Here is a 15,274-nt window from a genome sequence, read left to right on the forward strand (position 1 = left end):
TGGCACCTGTAAAGAGAAAAGTCACTAAAAAACTTGGAAAACGCAAAATTGCTGAGATGTCTTTAGTGTAGAATGTATATATTTATACTGCATTTACGGGAGAAATCATGTCATTTTGTACGCTTTGTCTGGCGTATCTGTGGGAAACTCACACTTTGTTTGTAAAAGCATTTTCAGATAATTAGGTATTGGAAATCCTTTCTTAGTGCTCTGCTTTAAATTAAATTTTTACCCATTTTCTTTTTCTAGTAGAAATATATTTAATCTGGTTTCAATAGCTGAGGCATTTCTCATTGTGGGCAGTGTGTGTATGTGATTTACTATAACATTTCTTCTTCTGTGCAAATGTTTGTGTTATTAAAGTTATACTAAATGAGCCTCTTGCTGAAATAAAAGTTTTACGTATGTATTTTTGCCAAGGATCATGTTTCATAGAAAGAGTTGCCATCAAAGAGTCCCTCTTAAAGATAAATTTGTATGAGACTCATGTCATTGCTTTAATTTTTTCTTCTCTATTTTCTTTCTTCTTGGTTGTTGTTGTTCATTCACTAAATTGTGTCTGACTCTTTGCGGCCCCATGGACTGCAGCACACCAGGCTTCCCTGTCCTTCACTGTCTCCCGGAGCTTGCTCAAACTCATGTCCATTGAGTTGGTGATGCCATCCAACTATATCATCCTTTGTCACCCCATTCTACTTAGTAGGCCATGGTACTGGCCACATGAAATACTTTTGAGAATATTTATTGCTAGTGACCCTAATCATACTTTTATTAAAGTGAGGTTGGAGAGAAGGAAAAACCAGTACCTAGGGTACAAAAGTCTGTACTTCGCTGTTTGTACGAGTGGCTTAGGGGCCCTGGGGCAGTGGGTCCACTTTGCTGCTGTTATTCAGTCACTAAATCGTGTCCAACTCTCTGTGACTCCTGGGACTGCAGCATGCCGGGCTTCCCTGTCCTTCACTATTTCCTGGAGTTGGTGTAGACTCATGTCCATTGAGCTGGTGATGTTGTCTAACCATCTCATCCTCTGCTGCCCCCTTCTCCTTTTGCCGTCGATCTTTGCCAGCATCCTGTCTTTTCCAGTGAGTCAGCTCTTCGCATCAGGTGGCCAAAGTAGTGGAGTTTCAGCTTCGGCATCAGTCCTAGCAATGAATATTCAGGGTTGATTTCCTTTAGCATTGACTGGTTTGATCTCCTTGCAGTCCAAGGGATTCTCAAGAGTCTTCTCCAACACCAGAGTTTGAAAGCATCAGTTCTTCGACACTCAGCCTTTTTCATGGTCCAACTCTCACATCTGTACATGACTACTGGAAAAAACCATAGATTTGACTAGATGGATCTTTGTTGGCAAAGTAATGTCTCTGCTTTTTAATATGCTGTCTAGGTCTGTCCTAGCTTTCCTTCCAAGGAGCAATTGTCTTAATTTCATGGCTGCAATTACTGTCAGCAGTGATTTTGGAGCCCAGGAAAGTAAAATCTGTCACTGTTTCCACTTTTTCCCCTTCTGTTTGCCATGAGGTGATGGGACTGGATGCCGTGATATTTGTTTTTTTAATGTTGAGTTTTAAGCCAGCTTTTCCTCACTTCATCCCAGTGGTAATGACTTCAGGGATGGTGTGTGGACTCCCCACAGAAGCTGTCTCTTCATTTTATGTTTCATATGAGTTTTCACCTAAAGCAGTGCTCCTCAAAGGAATTGCTAGACAAGGCACTTGATGATTTTATTTGGCCATTTCTGAAATCAGATCTTTTTCACAGAACCAGGATTTTCTATCTCGGGAATTATTTAAAGAGAGGGCTTTCTTCTGAAGACAGTTTCAAAAGAGAAGTTATTGAGATTTGGGGAGCCGTGATGGTAGTGTTCAAGCAAATTGATTTTCTCCCAGAGACTCAAAGGCACAAAACTTACTTTGTGGGTGTAGATTCCTTTTAGTGGCATATTACAGGCATATTTCATCTAAGACATTGGCATTTTGGAGTTGGTGCTTTCTTCTTGTTTCCAAGTTGTGAGAGTAAGTGACTTTGTCCATAGTCCTATGTAAGCCTGGAGCTCTGCACCAACTTACCCTAATGAGTTCAGTACCTTCTCAGACATGTTAATCAGGAGCATGTAGCTGATATTACAAAATCATGTTACCAGATCCTCTGGTTTGGCAATGGATTTCTTCAAAGATGTACATAAAGATGTACACCATAAAGTCACGTATGCTGTTTTTTACTTTCACAAGTTATTCAGGCTTCTTTGCTCATCGAAAGAATGTTCCCCTGTCATTGATGTTATTTTTCTCATCATTTATTCCTCTCTGCATTGCACTCCTTCAAACACTAGCCAGACCTCTTCCCACCAAACTCACTGCTACATTCCCACATTTGGGCTCTTCTGTGACTCTGGCCTGATGCCTCATCCTTATTTCCCTCTCCCTCTCTGCCTCTTGTGACACTGATTTTGTCCTAGAGCACCACTCTGGGCAATGACCTCCATCCCCACAACCGGGGTCACCTCCAGAGGAGAGAAACCCTGAGATGACTTATTAGGTTCACGAGTGTGAGGGGGATGCCAGGAAGATGAACAGTGATGAATACAGAGTGCTGATCGCTAGTCATTAGGCTCCCGTCTGTGAAGCCACAGAACACAGGTTCCAGCTTCCCATTGCTGACATCTCTGACCCTGCTGCCTAGCATTCTGGGCAGACATTCCTCTTGACCCAGAGTTAGGGGCCTCGCTGACGTTTCCAGGAAACTTGGCAGGTCTAAATGCATCTTCACAAGGACTGCTTGTAAATCACGGGTCTGCTTTATAAAATGTGGTTTTGCTTGGTGACACTGCTTACTCATGATCTGAAGTCAAGATTCCTTGCAGAGTTCAGGCTGTCAAGTCCCTCATGAACTGGCTGTAAGCACTGGGTCTTTGTTTTGTTTTTTTGCACATGGCCAAATCCCCAGAGAATGGGGCTTAAATAAGTTTCCAAGTTTGGAGAACTTTTCCCCCTCATCGCCCTTACATGATCTCTGCTCCTTTTATAGAAAATACAACCTGGAAAGGTCAATAGACATCTATGTGGGTGTTAAGGTCTATGCCATATTCTGGCCCAAGAACACCATGTTTAGGGGATTGGAACTTCCCAATAAAAAATAGTGTAATTGTGAGCCAGATAGTATTCTGAAACAAAAATTTTAGTTTTTTTTTTTTTTTTTTTAATCTCCAAAAGAACGTCAAGATAAAATTATTCCATGTAGGAGGACTGCAGAGAGAATTTCAAGAGAAAACTTCATATTTTTACATGGAATATAATAGGCTTTTGTTAATGGATTATTGAATTAATGAGTAAATTACTGCATGGAACTTGACTACTTTTAGTTAATGGGAATAAAGTATATATTGCCTAAATTCCTACTTCAATATTCTTCCTACTACACTTTGAAAATACATTCTCTCCTTAAACACTTTTGTAAAATAGGCATAAATCCACTACATAATTACACAGTAGGATCCAGCATACCACATGTAGACATACACATTATGTAAAAATCACAACTGTAGTATATCCTAAATCTGACCCACCTGACACTCATATGTAAACTATAAAGTAGATGAAATACTTCATCTTATAAAAGAACTTTGATGAGATACATGTATCATTCATGTCTCATTAAAAAAGAAATAAGACACAATCTTTTTTTTTCCCTTGCAGTACAATCTACATAAAATGTCCATAGAAATTAGAAGTAACGTCTTATTTTTCTCTTGATCATTTTTCCATAATGGGAAGCAAGAAAGGAGCAACAAGCAATTTAACGTACACAGGACTCTGCCTATGGGAAATATTTAATCGGAGCATCTACTTAAAAATGTTCCGCTTCCTTGTCAATTTCACATAGATGGGTTCCCCACTTTGGAGGGATGGAAAAGGCAATTAAAATAGCCCTTTGGTTTGAGATTAATTCAGACTGATGGGAGTGGACAATCCCAATTGGAACTGCCCTGGTCAGTTATACATACTGTGTGATCCAGGACAATATTTGGGCTCCATCTTCTTAAAATATTTCCAAAAATTCTTATGTCATCATTTATTAAGGATCTCATCATCAATATAAAAAGTTTTCAGTGCACATCATCAATATAAAAAGTTTTGTACACACACATTTCCAAATATTATAGTAGGATGTAGTGGTCATTAGTGTTTTGTTTATTTATTTTTGATTTACAGTTTTATTTATAGTGCTAACACATGTTTCATGGGGAATTGAGCTTCCATGACAGCAAAGTAGATGAAATTCTCTGTGTGTTGAAATGTGCTTATTTTTAATCCAGTGACCTAGCCCATAATAAACCATCCTATGAATTGTATAGCTGTCTTAAAATGTATCCCTAAGAGTTGCTAAAAAGAAATTACATAATGGAACAAAACATAAACACAAGAGTGGAGACAAACTCCTAAAAGATTACTGTTCTGTCCAACCGATGCTAAAAAACAGATTTTTCTCTTTAACCAAAGAACCATTCTTAGGCACTTATTCTTGTGTAGGCTAATGTAATGGAGTATAATACCCCCAGATTATTTATTAAAAACTGCAGAGGGCCTTATATAACTGTGCAATCCAGGAAAGTAGCCACTAGACACATCTGACTATTTAAATTTAAATTAATTCAAAGTAAATATATGTTAAAATCCAGTGCATGTGTCTAGGGCCCATGCATCTATTGGCTACCATATTGGACAGTACAGATATAGACCATTTTCAACATAGACGATAACTATCTTAAAATGTATATGCAATTTTATTGTTTTATTGTGCTTAGTTGCTCAGTCATGTCTAACTCTTTGTGACCCCATGAACCATAGCCTGCCAGGCTCCTCTGTCCATGGGGATTCTCCAGGCAGGAATATTGGAGTGGGTTGCCATGCCCTCCTCCAGGGGACCTTCCCAACCCAGGGATCGAATCCAGGTTTCCTACATTGCAGGCAGATTCTTTACCATCTGAGACATGAAGGAAGCCCCAAATTTAAATTAATTCAAATTAAATGTAAGTTAAAATCCAGTGCGTGTCTAGGGCGCAGGTGTGTACTGGCTACCATATTGGACAGTACAGATATAGAACATTTCCAGCAGAGACAATAACCAACTTAAAATGCATATGCAATTTTATTGTTTATGATGTTTTGCTTATTAAAAAGCTTACTGGCAAAATTTCACCAAGAGAGATCCTACAATATTTTAAAAGGTTTTTGAATTGCTGCTGTAGCTTGTCAACATACCTGGAAATAGTGTGGCTGTTCTCAAAACTTTTACAGATTTGAGAGCCATTTAAGAAACCTTATGAATAAGATTCAGCAGAGTTAGCACTTTTCCAACTGGAAGTTCCAACATATTAAAAGGAAAAATAAAGTATTTTCACAATTTATTCAAGGTTTCCTTAGGATCCATGTTATTCTAATGCTTAAATACTAGAATGTTACACGATGTTGTTTTAATTTATATTAGTATACTTTAGTATTTATTTTATTGAAAGCTATGCTACTGTGGAAGGCTTCCCTGGTAGCTCAAACAATAAAGAATCCTCCTCTCAATGCAGGAGATGCAGGTTGGATTCCTTGGTCAGGAACATCCCCTGGAGAAGGAAATGGCAACCCACTAAAGCTTTCTTGCCTGGGAATGCCATGGACAGAGGAGCCTGGCAGGCTACAGTCCATGGGGTCACAATGAGTCGGACACGACTTAGCGACTAAATCATAATGATGCTACTGAGGGAGAAGGTATTTTTTGTCACATAGGGTTATTAATGTTATAAATCCAAGACATAACAAAAAGTATTTGTTCTCTTGTAAGCAGGGGACTCTCTGGGACCCTCGAGGCTCTTTCTTGTGAGCAAGGACCCTCGGGGTTCTTTCTCCTCCTCATGCCCCTGTGAGAAAAGTTCCCAGAAATTCCCCTCAGAGGCTTTTCTGTCCCTTGCCAGCTGGGTTCTGCACAGCAGAATGTTGCTTGGGCCCCAGGAGAGCTTCCAAAGAAAAGTAAAGGAAGATGGTCACTCTCCGCAGCTTAGCAGTAATTCTCAGACTGACAGCATCTTCCAGGAGATTGTTAGAAACACAGACCCTGAGGCCCACTTCAGAGCCCTGAATCAGAATCTGTTCTAGATCAGAGGCTTGCACACTTTAAACAAGCATTGTGATCACCCTGAGAACGTGATAAAAGGCAGACCCCGGGGCCCCTCCCCCAGAGTTTCCCACTCCGTAAAGATGGGGTGAGGCAGGTGCTGCTTCTGATTGATCCGGTTGATGGATCGGGGACCACACTTGGAAAACCACTGCTCTGGGGCTGGCTCGTTCTCATACTCGTTTCTACACTGGAATCTCCTGGTGAGCTTCCCCAAAGCCTGATGCTTGAGTCCCACCTCCAGAGTCTCTGAATTAAATGGCTAGTGGATACAGCCTGAGTACTGAGTTGATTTCGCTTTTGTTTTCAAAAGCTTTCCCAACAATTATAATATGCAGCTAGGTCTGAGAAACATAGGCTATGTATTTCATGCTCAGAACTTCTCCTGGGAGGGAAACACAACTGGATGTGAGCAATCCCCTCCACCCCCACCCAATGATTCTGGATGATTCTAGACTGTATCTCTGGGATCCAGGTGAGCACACCAGCTGTGCAGAGCTTCTCCACCATGGAATCCCTCAGGTCAAAGCCTCGGGACCAGCTTTGTTAACCATTCCTTCATTTATCCCACAAACATTTATGGTATCCCTGCTATGAATCTTTCTTGTTCTAGTTACTTCTTTGTTCATCACTGAAAAAATCATGGAGCTTACATTTTACTTTCATTCTTGCTGCTGCTGCTGCTAAGTTGCCTCAGTCATGTCCGACTCTGTGCGACCCATAGACGGCAGCCCGCCAGGCTCCCCCGTCCCTGGGATTCTCCAGGCAAGAACACTGGAGTGGGCTGCCATTTCCTTCTCCAATGCATGAAAGTGAAAAAATAAAGTGAAGTTGCTCAGTCGTGTCCAACTCCTAGCGACCCCATGGACTGCAGCCCATCAGGCCCCTCTGTCCATGGGATTTGCCAGGCAAGAGTACTGGAGTGGGTTGCCATTGCCTTCTCCGTTCATTCTTAGTGAAAGTCAAAATAATTATGTTGTCATGCTGAAGAAAAACCAGAACTGGAAAGTAGTTACAGCAATAAATATACATTCTATTTGGAAAAAAAATTTTAAGTATTGCAATAGGGGGAAGAGACTTCATTTTTAGAAGTGGGCTCAATGTCGAAAACAAGGAAAAGGAGGAATTTCGACCTCTGGGTTGGGAAGATTCCGTGGAGGAGGGAATGGCAACCCACTCCAGTATCCTTGCCTGGGAAATCCCATGGACAGAGGAACCTGGTGTGCTACAGTCCGTGGGGTCACAAAAGAGTCGGACACAACGCAGTGACTAAACAACAACAGCACAGTCAGGGGGCAGGTTGCAGGTCAGCAGATGGATAATTACTACGAGGAAATGTCAGGGGAAGGGTATTCTGGCTAGACTTAGAAAGATTCTTGCTAGAACTGGACAATGCAGAGCCATGATGAGAAGAGAGTTCAGAGGTACCTGACCACAACTTGGTCAAGAAGAGAAACTTTGTCAGTGGATTGATACATGCACATACACACAAATATATAACACATATACATCATTTATAAATGCACACACATACCCACATATGTGATATATTCATGTGTAAATAAATGTGCCCCCCCCCCACACACACACACCCCTCACACAGACTGTTTTTTAACAGACTCTGCTGCTGCTGCTAAGTCACTTCAGTCATGTCCGACTCTGTGTGACCCCATAGACAGCAGCCCACCAGGCTCTGCCGTCCCTGGGATTCTCCAGGCAAGAACACTGGAGTGGGTTGCCATTTCCTTCTCCAATGCATGAAAGTGAAAAGTGAAAGTGAAGTTGCTCGGTCGTGTCCGACCCTCAGCAACCCTATGGACTGCAGCCTACCAGGCTCCTCTGTCCATGGGATTTTCCAGGTAGGAGTACTGGAGTGGGATGCCATTGCCTTCTCCTCTAGGACACTCTTAATAGAGGATTTTGATGTTGCTCAATTAAGAGCTTCACTTGAAACTGACACTCTAGATAAAATTCGGAACATGGCATTGTGTGAGGATGGAAGTGCCCAGTCTGCTACTTGCCAGTTGCCATTCCAAAGCTAAGTGGAGAGGCAAAACTGAAACTTTTAATAACGGAAAACATCTGTTCAGTGTCTCTCCCCCTCATCCCTCCATCTCACGCGGGTCCTCCTCCCCACCTGTTTCCCACCCCTAATTTCAAATACTGCGTTCCCGCTTTCTCTCTTTCTGTGGACAGTCCTACCTCCTTTTCACACAGGCCTGCTCTCAAAAACTTTTCTGCTCCTCCGGGAAAGCCTGGAAGATCCCAGAGGTCCGGCCCAGAAGTGGTTGACAATGTAGTGTTTTCATTCGAATGCAAATTTGTCTCTGGACCGGATTCAAGGAAAGTGCTTTCCCCTCCAACTGTCTCTCCAGCTCCACCCCGACCCTTGTTGTCTTTTGTGTTCTTGTAAATAAATGAGAGGCGATTGGCTTTCAGTGTGAAGACACAGCTGCAGGGGGCTCTTAAAAGCGAGCTGGAGAGAGAGAGATGCTAAAAGATTTGGAGCCTGGCGTTAAAATCTAGAAAAGGGAGGCTTTTTTTTTTTTTTTTAAGTCTGTCCATTTACAATCGTTCTGCTTCCTCTGGACATGCTTTTTGTAAAGCCTGAAAGCCCAAGCATATTTATTCCGACTTCATTATCTCCCCCTCCTTTTAACTTATCCACAAAGAAGAGTCAACGGGAAAATGACAACAGAATAAACTCCACGAAGTTATGTTTATTTCTTACGGTTCTCCAGATAAGTATGCGACTAGGTCATTCTCAGTAGAGACTGTACCCGGTGAAATACCCTGTGCGGGTCGGGGGGCGCTGGCTGGGTAGGGGTGGAGAGAAGGCTGAACGCCTGAATTTCTCAAAGGAACAGACCCTGGTTGTCTTCAGGTAACCTGCTGAGTGGCCTTTTCAAAGCTTCCGGGGACTAAAATGCGATGCCTCTGCCCTTCCAGAAACCTCTGAGATGTATAAGCAGCATCCTTGTCCCACTTGTCGGAGGGGGTCCCCCATCCCATCCCCTGGTCAGCCGCCCTTTGCTCCCCGGTTTTTTCCTCTTTTTTGTGGGTGGGGGGAGATGAGCTCCCCTCCCGAGCGGCTGCAGGGGCGCCCGCGTCTCCTCCCGGCCCCCCGCACCCCCCACGCCGTGCGGCTCGACTTCCAGGGTCCCGCGCGCCCCGAGCCGCCCCGGGGGTCGCCGGGGCCGGGCGGTTCGGGGCGCGCAGGGAGGCTCCCTCCGCCTCTCGCTGGCTAAGAGCGCGTGTTCTCTGCTCTCCCGCGCACAGGGCACCACCAGCCGCGCGGGGCACCTGGCGGGGCCGGAGCCCGCGCCGCCGCCGCCGCCGCCGCCGCCGCGGGAGCCGTTCGCACCCAGCCTGGGCAGCGCCTTCCACCTGCCCGACGCGCAGCCCGCCGCCGCCGCCGCGCTCTACTACTCGAGCTCCACGCTGCCCGCGCCCCCGCGCGGGGGCTCCCCGCTGGCCGCGCCCCAGGGCGGCTCGCCCACCAAGCTGCAGCGCGGAGGCTCGGCCCCCGAGGGCGCCGCCTACGCCGCGCCGCCGCGCGGCTCCTCGCCCAAGCAGTCGCCCAGCCGCCTGGCCAAGTCCTACAGCACCAGCTCGCCCATCAACATCGTCGTGTCCTCGGCCGGCCTGTCCCCGATCCGCGTGACCTCGCCCCCCACCGTGCAGTCCACCATCTCCTCCTCGCCCATCCACCAGCTGAGCTCCACCATCGGCACGTACGCCACCCTGTCGCCCACCAAGCGCCTGGTCCACGCGTCCGAGCCGTACGGCAAGCACTCGCAGGAGCTGTATGCCACGGCCACCCTCCAGAGGCCGGGCAGCCTGGCAGGTAAAGGGCTCGCCGCTTGGCACCCCCACACCCTGGGGGGTGCGGGGGGCCAACTGGGCGCGCGGTGGGGGACCCTGCGGGAGGCAGGCAGACAGACGTGGGGCTGGAGCAGACTCGGGCTGGGCTTGTTGGTGGGCAGGTGTTTAGCATCCTCTGAAAGCAAGGGAAGCGGAGGGCGTCCCTAGACAGGCTGTTAACTAGCATCTGAACTCAAATCTACCGGTTGCTTCTGTTTGGAAGTCATGCATTCTCGCAAACTCGAGTGTTTTCTTTCTGTCTCTCCGTCTCCCCTCTCTCGCTCTCTCTGTCCCTTCCACCCCGCCTCCAATCTGCAGATATCCATCCTTTAAGTCACATTTAATAAGCAGTCACAAAGACCTGTTGAATGTATCCAGAAAAAAAGAGCACAGAGAATAAAAACGACAGTGTTTCCATGATCACCTGTAGTTCTCTGCATTGAGCTGCAGGAAAAAAGTAAGGAGTTTTCCTACCTAGAGAGCAGACATTCAACTTCCAAAGATTTCAATAGTCATGAAAAAGTTACCTGTGATGAATTGCCCTGGAATTTTTACTACTTTGTAGTGGCTTGAAATGATTATGTTTTGTCTAAGTGTAGTTACTGAGAAAATGAAAGAACTTCCAGACCTGCCATTGAGATTGCGTAGATCCCAACAATGGGGAAAAAGTAACCAGTGATGGAAGTCTCTTGAGTGTGTTGCCTGTTTATTAGGAGGGATGGAGTGGGGAGATTGGGCTCAACGGGTTTTGGGGATGAAACCTGCTTTTCCTTGCCAGTTTGGAGGAGGTGACATTTCTGTGGTCCTTACGCCCATCAAAGACCAGGCTGAACTGGGGATTCGCTGCTGGTTAACACCATATGTTCAGCTTAAACAAGACACTGTGATTGAAAGACTAATATTTTGTCTCCTAAAACACCTGACAACAACCCCAGATTTATTGTTGATTTTTTTTAACCTCATATGAAAGTATTTGGTAATTGTGTCACTCTAGTAACAGATGCTGCTCTCATATGTTCCCCTTCTTGACATAAATGGATGCCTGTGAAGATAAATAGGATAAAGAAAAGGAACTTGTTGCATACAGGAGGCAGGTGTCCAAGGGCTTTTTAAATTCACACAGTAATCCCCGGTGTGGACTGGTCTGGCATAACAGGACGCAGGCAGGAATTCTGCTGCCCCCAAATTCTGCTAGGTATGCTTCTTCTCTCACGCGCTTCTTCTCTCACGCGCTTCTTCTCTCACTCATTCCTTCTCTCACTCATTCCTTCTCTCACTCACTCCTTCTCTCACTCATTCCTTCTCTCACTCACTCCTTCTCTCACTTTAATAGAATTTTGGAAGTAGCACTCATGATGTCAACCTAGTGCCAGTGTTCAAATGCCTGTTATGTAGGTAGGGACTCAAGAGTGGCAGTCTGGTTGGAAGAGGGGCCTAGGAGAGACCTGTAGGGAAACGTAGTTTAGGTAAGTTTGGAAACTTTGTTTTAGAAGTTTGCAAAATAAGCTTCTAGATCGTGGCAAGGAGTGGGACCCGGGGAGCTTGTGGGAGACTCAGGCCCTTGGACCCTCTTCCCAAGCCACCAGAGAGAAGAGGCAGCTGAGTCCTAGAGGGTCCCAGTGACTTGTCAAAATCCCATTTGTTCCCTGAAGAGAGCCGGGAAAAGAAACCAGGAGCCTTAACTTCCGTCTCTTTCTCCCAGTGATCAGACGTGCTAAACTTGGGTGGGTTCACTCAATCACATTACGAAAAATAGGGAGTGTGTGGCTGGTGGAGAGGTGGTGGGGTCAGGGGGGTGGGAGTTCGGGAGGGTGCGATGGGGCGGGATGAGAGCCTGACTGCTCCCAATGTCACTGAATGTAGTGCTGGGTTGTGCTTAGTCCCTCAGTCGTGTCCAACTCTTTGCAACCCCACAGACCCCCATCCAGGGTCCTCTGTCCATGGGATTCTCCAGGCAGGAGTACTGGAGTGGGTTGCATGCCCTCCTCCAGGGGATCTTCCCAACTCAGGGATCCAACCCAGGTCTCCCGCATTGCAGGTGGATTTTTACCAACTGAGCCACTAGGGAAAGCAAGGGAGAGGCTTTAAAAGTGTATGGGCTTCTTTCCAGGTGGAACTAATGGTTAAGAACCCACCTGCCAATGCAGGAGACATGAGACATGGGTTCAGTCCCCGGGTAGGGAACATCCCCTGTAGCAGGGCATGGTAACCCACTACAGTATTTTTGCCTGGAGAATCCCATGGACAGAGGAACCTGGTAGGCCACAGTCCATAGGGTCGCAAAGAATCACACATGACTGTTGTGACTTTGTTTGTATGCAAGTGTTAAGGAGATCGTTTATACTCTGATATCTGGAGTGAATGTTTCTGAGGATATGATGTGTGTGTGTGTGTGTGTGTGTGTGTGTGTGAGAGAGTGTGTGTAAGGAGTCTTTGTCCAGAAATAAGGACCTTCAGGTGCTCATCACAAGCCCATGTGCCTTCACTTCCCTCTTCATTTCCATCCCTTCCTCTCATTGTCTGACCAGATTTCACTTTTTGCTCGCTGGTGGGAAAAGAATCAACATGCCACTGACGGTTCTTGATTTTTGAGCTACAAGAAGCACTTTTAATGTTTGAGTTTCTTTGTTTCAAATGCATACTTTTAAATATTCATTTGAAGACTTTTTTCAAGCAAATTGCTGCTGGTGGTTTTTGAGTTTCAAATTATTCTATAACTCTGCATAAATCCTTGGGTTGCATGAGATCATTGGCCTTATTTAGAATTTAGCAAGTATGGCCCATGAAAGGTGTGGGGACCGATTCTGACAACGCTGAGAACTCGGGAGCATTGGCGCTTTTGAGCTCTGTGCCCGAATGTGTGTGCTTGACCCTGTTCCAGGCATCGTAAAGTTTGGAGCCACCTGGTTTGCTCATTGAAAGTGCAGTTAGAAGTCAAGCTTGAAAAAGAGCTTTTGCATTTTCAGGGTTGTGACTTTGGAGATTTGTCACTGATGACCAGGAAGTGTGAACACTGGGATAGATAGTGGTTTTCACTGTTGAATACATTAATCCCTTTAATTATTTGTTAAGCACCTCTTATATACTGGCACTGATTTGGACCCTAGGGAAACAGAATTGATCGATATGAACCAAAATCCCTGGCCTCGTTTCAGCTGCAGAAGATAGAAAATCACAGGCATTTTTAGCAGAGTGACCAGGGAAAGCTCTAATGAGAAGGTGACTTTTGAGTCAATTATGAAGGCGGTGAGGATACTGGCAATATTAATACCAAGCAGAAGGGCATTCTGAGCAGAAGGCACAGCGAGTTCAAAAGCTGGAAAATGGACGTGTGTCTGATAGATTTGCAGAACGGCAAGGACACCAGTGAGGGTGTGTCAGAGAGAAAGAGGGCAAAGAAATGACACAGACGCTTATGAAGTGACCAGCAAGGTAGGGGTGGATGCTCAGATCAGGGGGGGGCCTCAAGATTTGGGGATGCTGACTACACCCCTATCCTTGGGAACTGTTGAGGATTTGAGCAGAGGACTGACACGGTATGACTTAGTCTATAACAGAATACACTGTAGAGGATCAAGGGCAAAACCAGGAGGACAAGTTGGGAGGTCCCTGCAGTAAGGTAAGCAAGAGATGATGATGGCTTGGGGGTAGCATGGAAGCATTGGAGGCTGTGAGGAGTCATGTAGTCCTGGGTGTGTAGATAGAGCCCAGCTGTCCAGATTGTCTCCTGGACTAGGTGATGATGGTAAGAGAGAGGACTCAAGGATTCCTCCAACTCAACAACCAGAAGAATGGAATCAACCACTGACTGAGATGGGACAGGATGCAGAAGCATCTGGTTGGGTTTGGAGGCAGTGGATTGGAGATGGGACATCTGTCTATCAGAAGGCACGTGTGAAGTAGACAGGTGAATACACAAGTTGGATTTCAGGAGAAAGCCCAGGCTGGAGATAAAAAATTAGGGAGAAACAGTTCAGTTCAGTTCAGTTGCTCAGTCGCGTCCGACTCTTTGCGACCCCATGAATTGCAGCACGCCAGGCCTCCCTGTCCATCACCAACTCCCGGAGTTCACTCAGACTCGTCCATCGAGTCAGTGATGCCATCCAGCCATCTCATCTTCTCTCGTCCCCTTCTCCTCCTGCCCCCAATCCCTCCCAGCATCAGAGTCTTTTCCAATGAGTCAACTCTTCACATGAGGTGGCCAAAGTATTGGAGTTTCAGCTTCAGCATCATTCCCTCCAAAGAAATCCCAGGGCTGATCTCCTTCAGAATGGACTTGTTGGATCTCCTTGCAGTCCAAGGGACTCTCAAGAGTCTTCTCCAACACCACAGTTCAAAAGCATCAATTCTTCGGCGCTCAGCCTTCTTCACAGTCCAATTCTCACATCCATACATGGCCACTGGAAAAATCATACCCTTGACTAGATGGACCTCAGTCGGCAAAGTAATCTCTCTGCTTTTGAATATGCTATCTAGGTTGGTCATAACTTTCCTTCCAAGGAGTAAGCGTCTTTTAATTTCATGGCTGCAGTCACCATCTGCAATGATTTTAGAGCCCATAAAAATAAAGTCTGACACTGTTTCCACTGTTTCCCCATCTATTTCCCATGAAGTGATGGGACCGGATGCCATGATCTTCATTTTAAGGAGTACGTCAAGGCTGTATGTTGTCACCCTGCTTATTTAACTTATATGCAGAGTACATCATGAGAAACGCTGGGCTGGAAGAAGCACAAGCTGGAATCAAGATTGCCGGGAGAAATATCAATAACCTCAGATATGCAGATGACACCACCCTTTTGGCAGAAAGTGAAGAGGAACTAAAAAGCCTCTTGATGAAAGGGAGACACAAGTAGATGGTATTTGAGACTGAGAATCTTAAAGGAGTTTCTACATAGGAAGTAAGTTTAGAGAGAACAGGTCCATGGGCTGAGCCCAGATGCCTCCCACAAGTGCAGAAGTCTAGGAGTACAGCAGGAACCCAAGCAAAAGAAGGAGATAAGCCAGAAGTGTAGGTCAGTGTCATTTCTTAGGTGCCAAGAGAAGCCCGTGTCTCTTGTCGTTTCCCACAACTTTATGAGGTCAGTGTGATTTTCACCTCCATTGCACAGGTTTGAAAACTGAGGCGCATCGTCAATGATAAATCCCTTACCCAGAGTCACCTTGGCTGGAAGTGACAGGGATGCAATTTGAACCTCCATCACTATCACTTTGAATCCAGCAGCTCTATAGTCTTCAATACACATGATAT

The 15,274-nt window shown here is 45.6% G+C and overlaps 1 protein-coding gene across 2 annotated transcripts in view; it reads left to right on the plus strand.

Annotated features, from left to right (window-relative positions):
• Positions 1-15,274, plus strand: part of CTNND2 (catenin delta 2) — a 1,102,711-nt gene that overhangs the window by 631,102 nt on the left and 456,335 nt on the right. For both annotated transcript variants that reach the window (XM_027520452.1, XM_027520453.1), the window contains exon 7: positions 9,439-10,006. In XM_027520452.1, coding sequence (XP_027376253.1) covers positions 9,439-10,006 — 568 coding nt within the window. The remainder of the gene's footprint in view (positions 1-9,438; positions 10,007-15,274) is intronic.

The sequence above is a fragment of the Bos indicus x Bos taurus genome, chromosome 20 (assembly GCF_003369695.1).
Source record: "Bos indicus x Bos taurus breed Angus x Brahman F1 hybrid chromosome 20, Bos_hybrid_MaternalHap_v2.0, whole genome shotgun sequence".
Taxonomy (NCBI): Eukaryota; Metazoa; Chordata; class Mammalia; order Artiodactyla; family Bovidae; genus Bos; species Bos indicus x Bos taurus.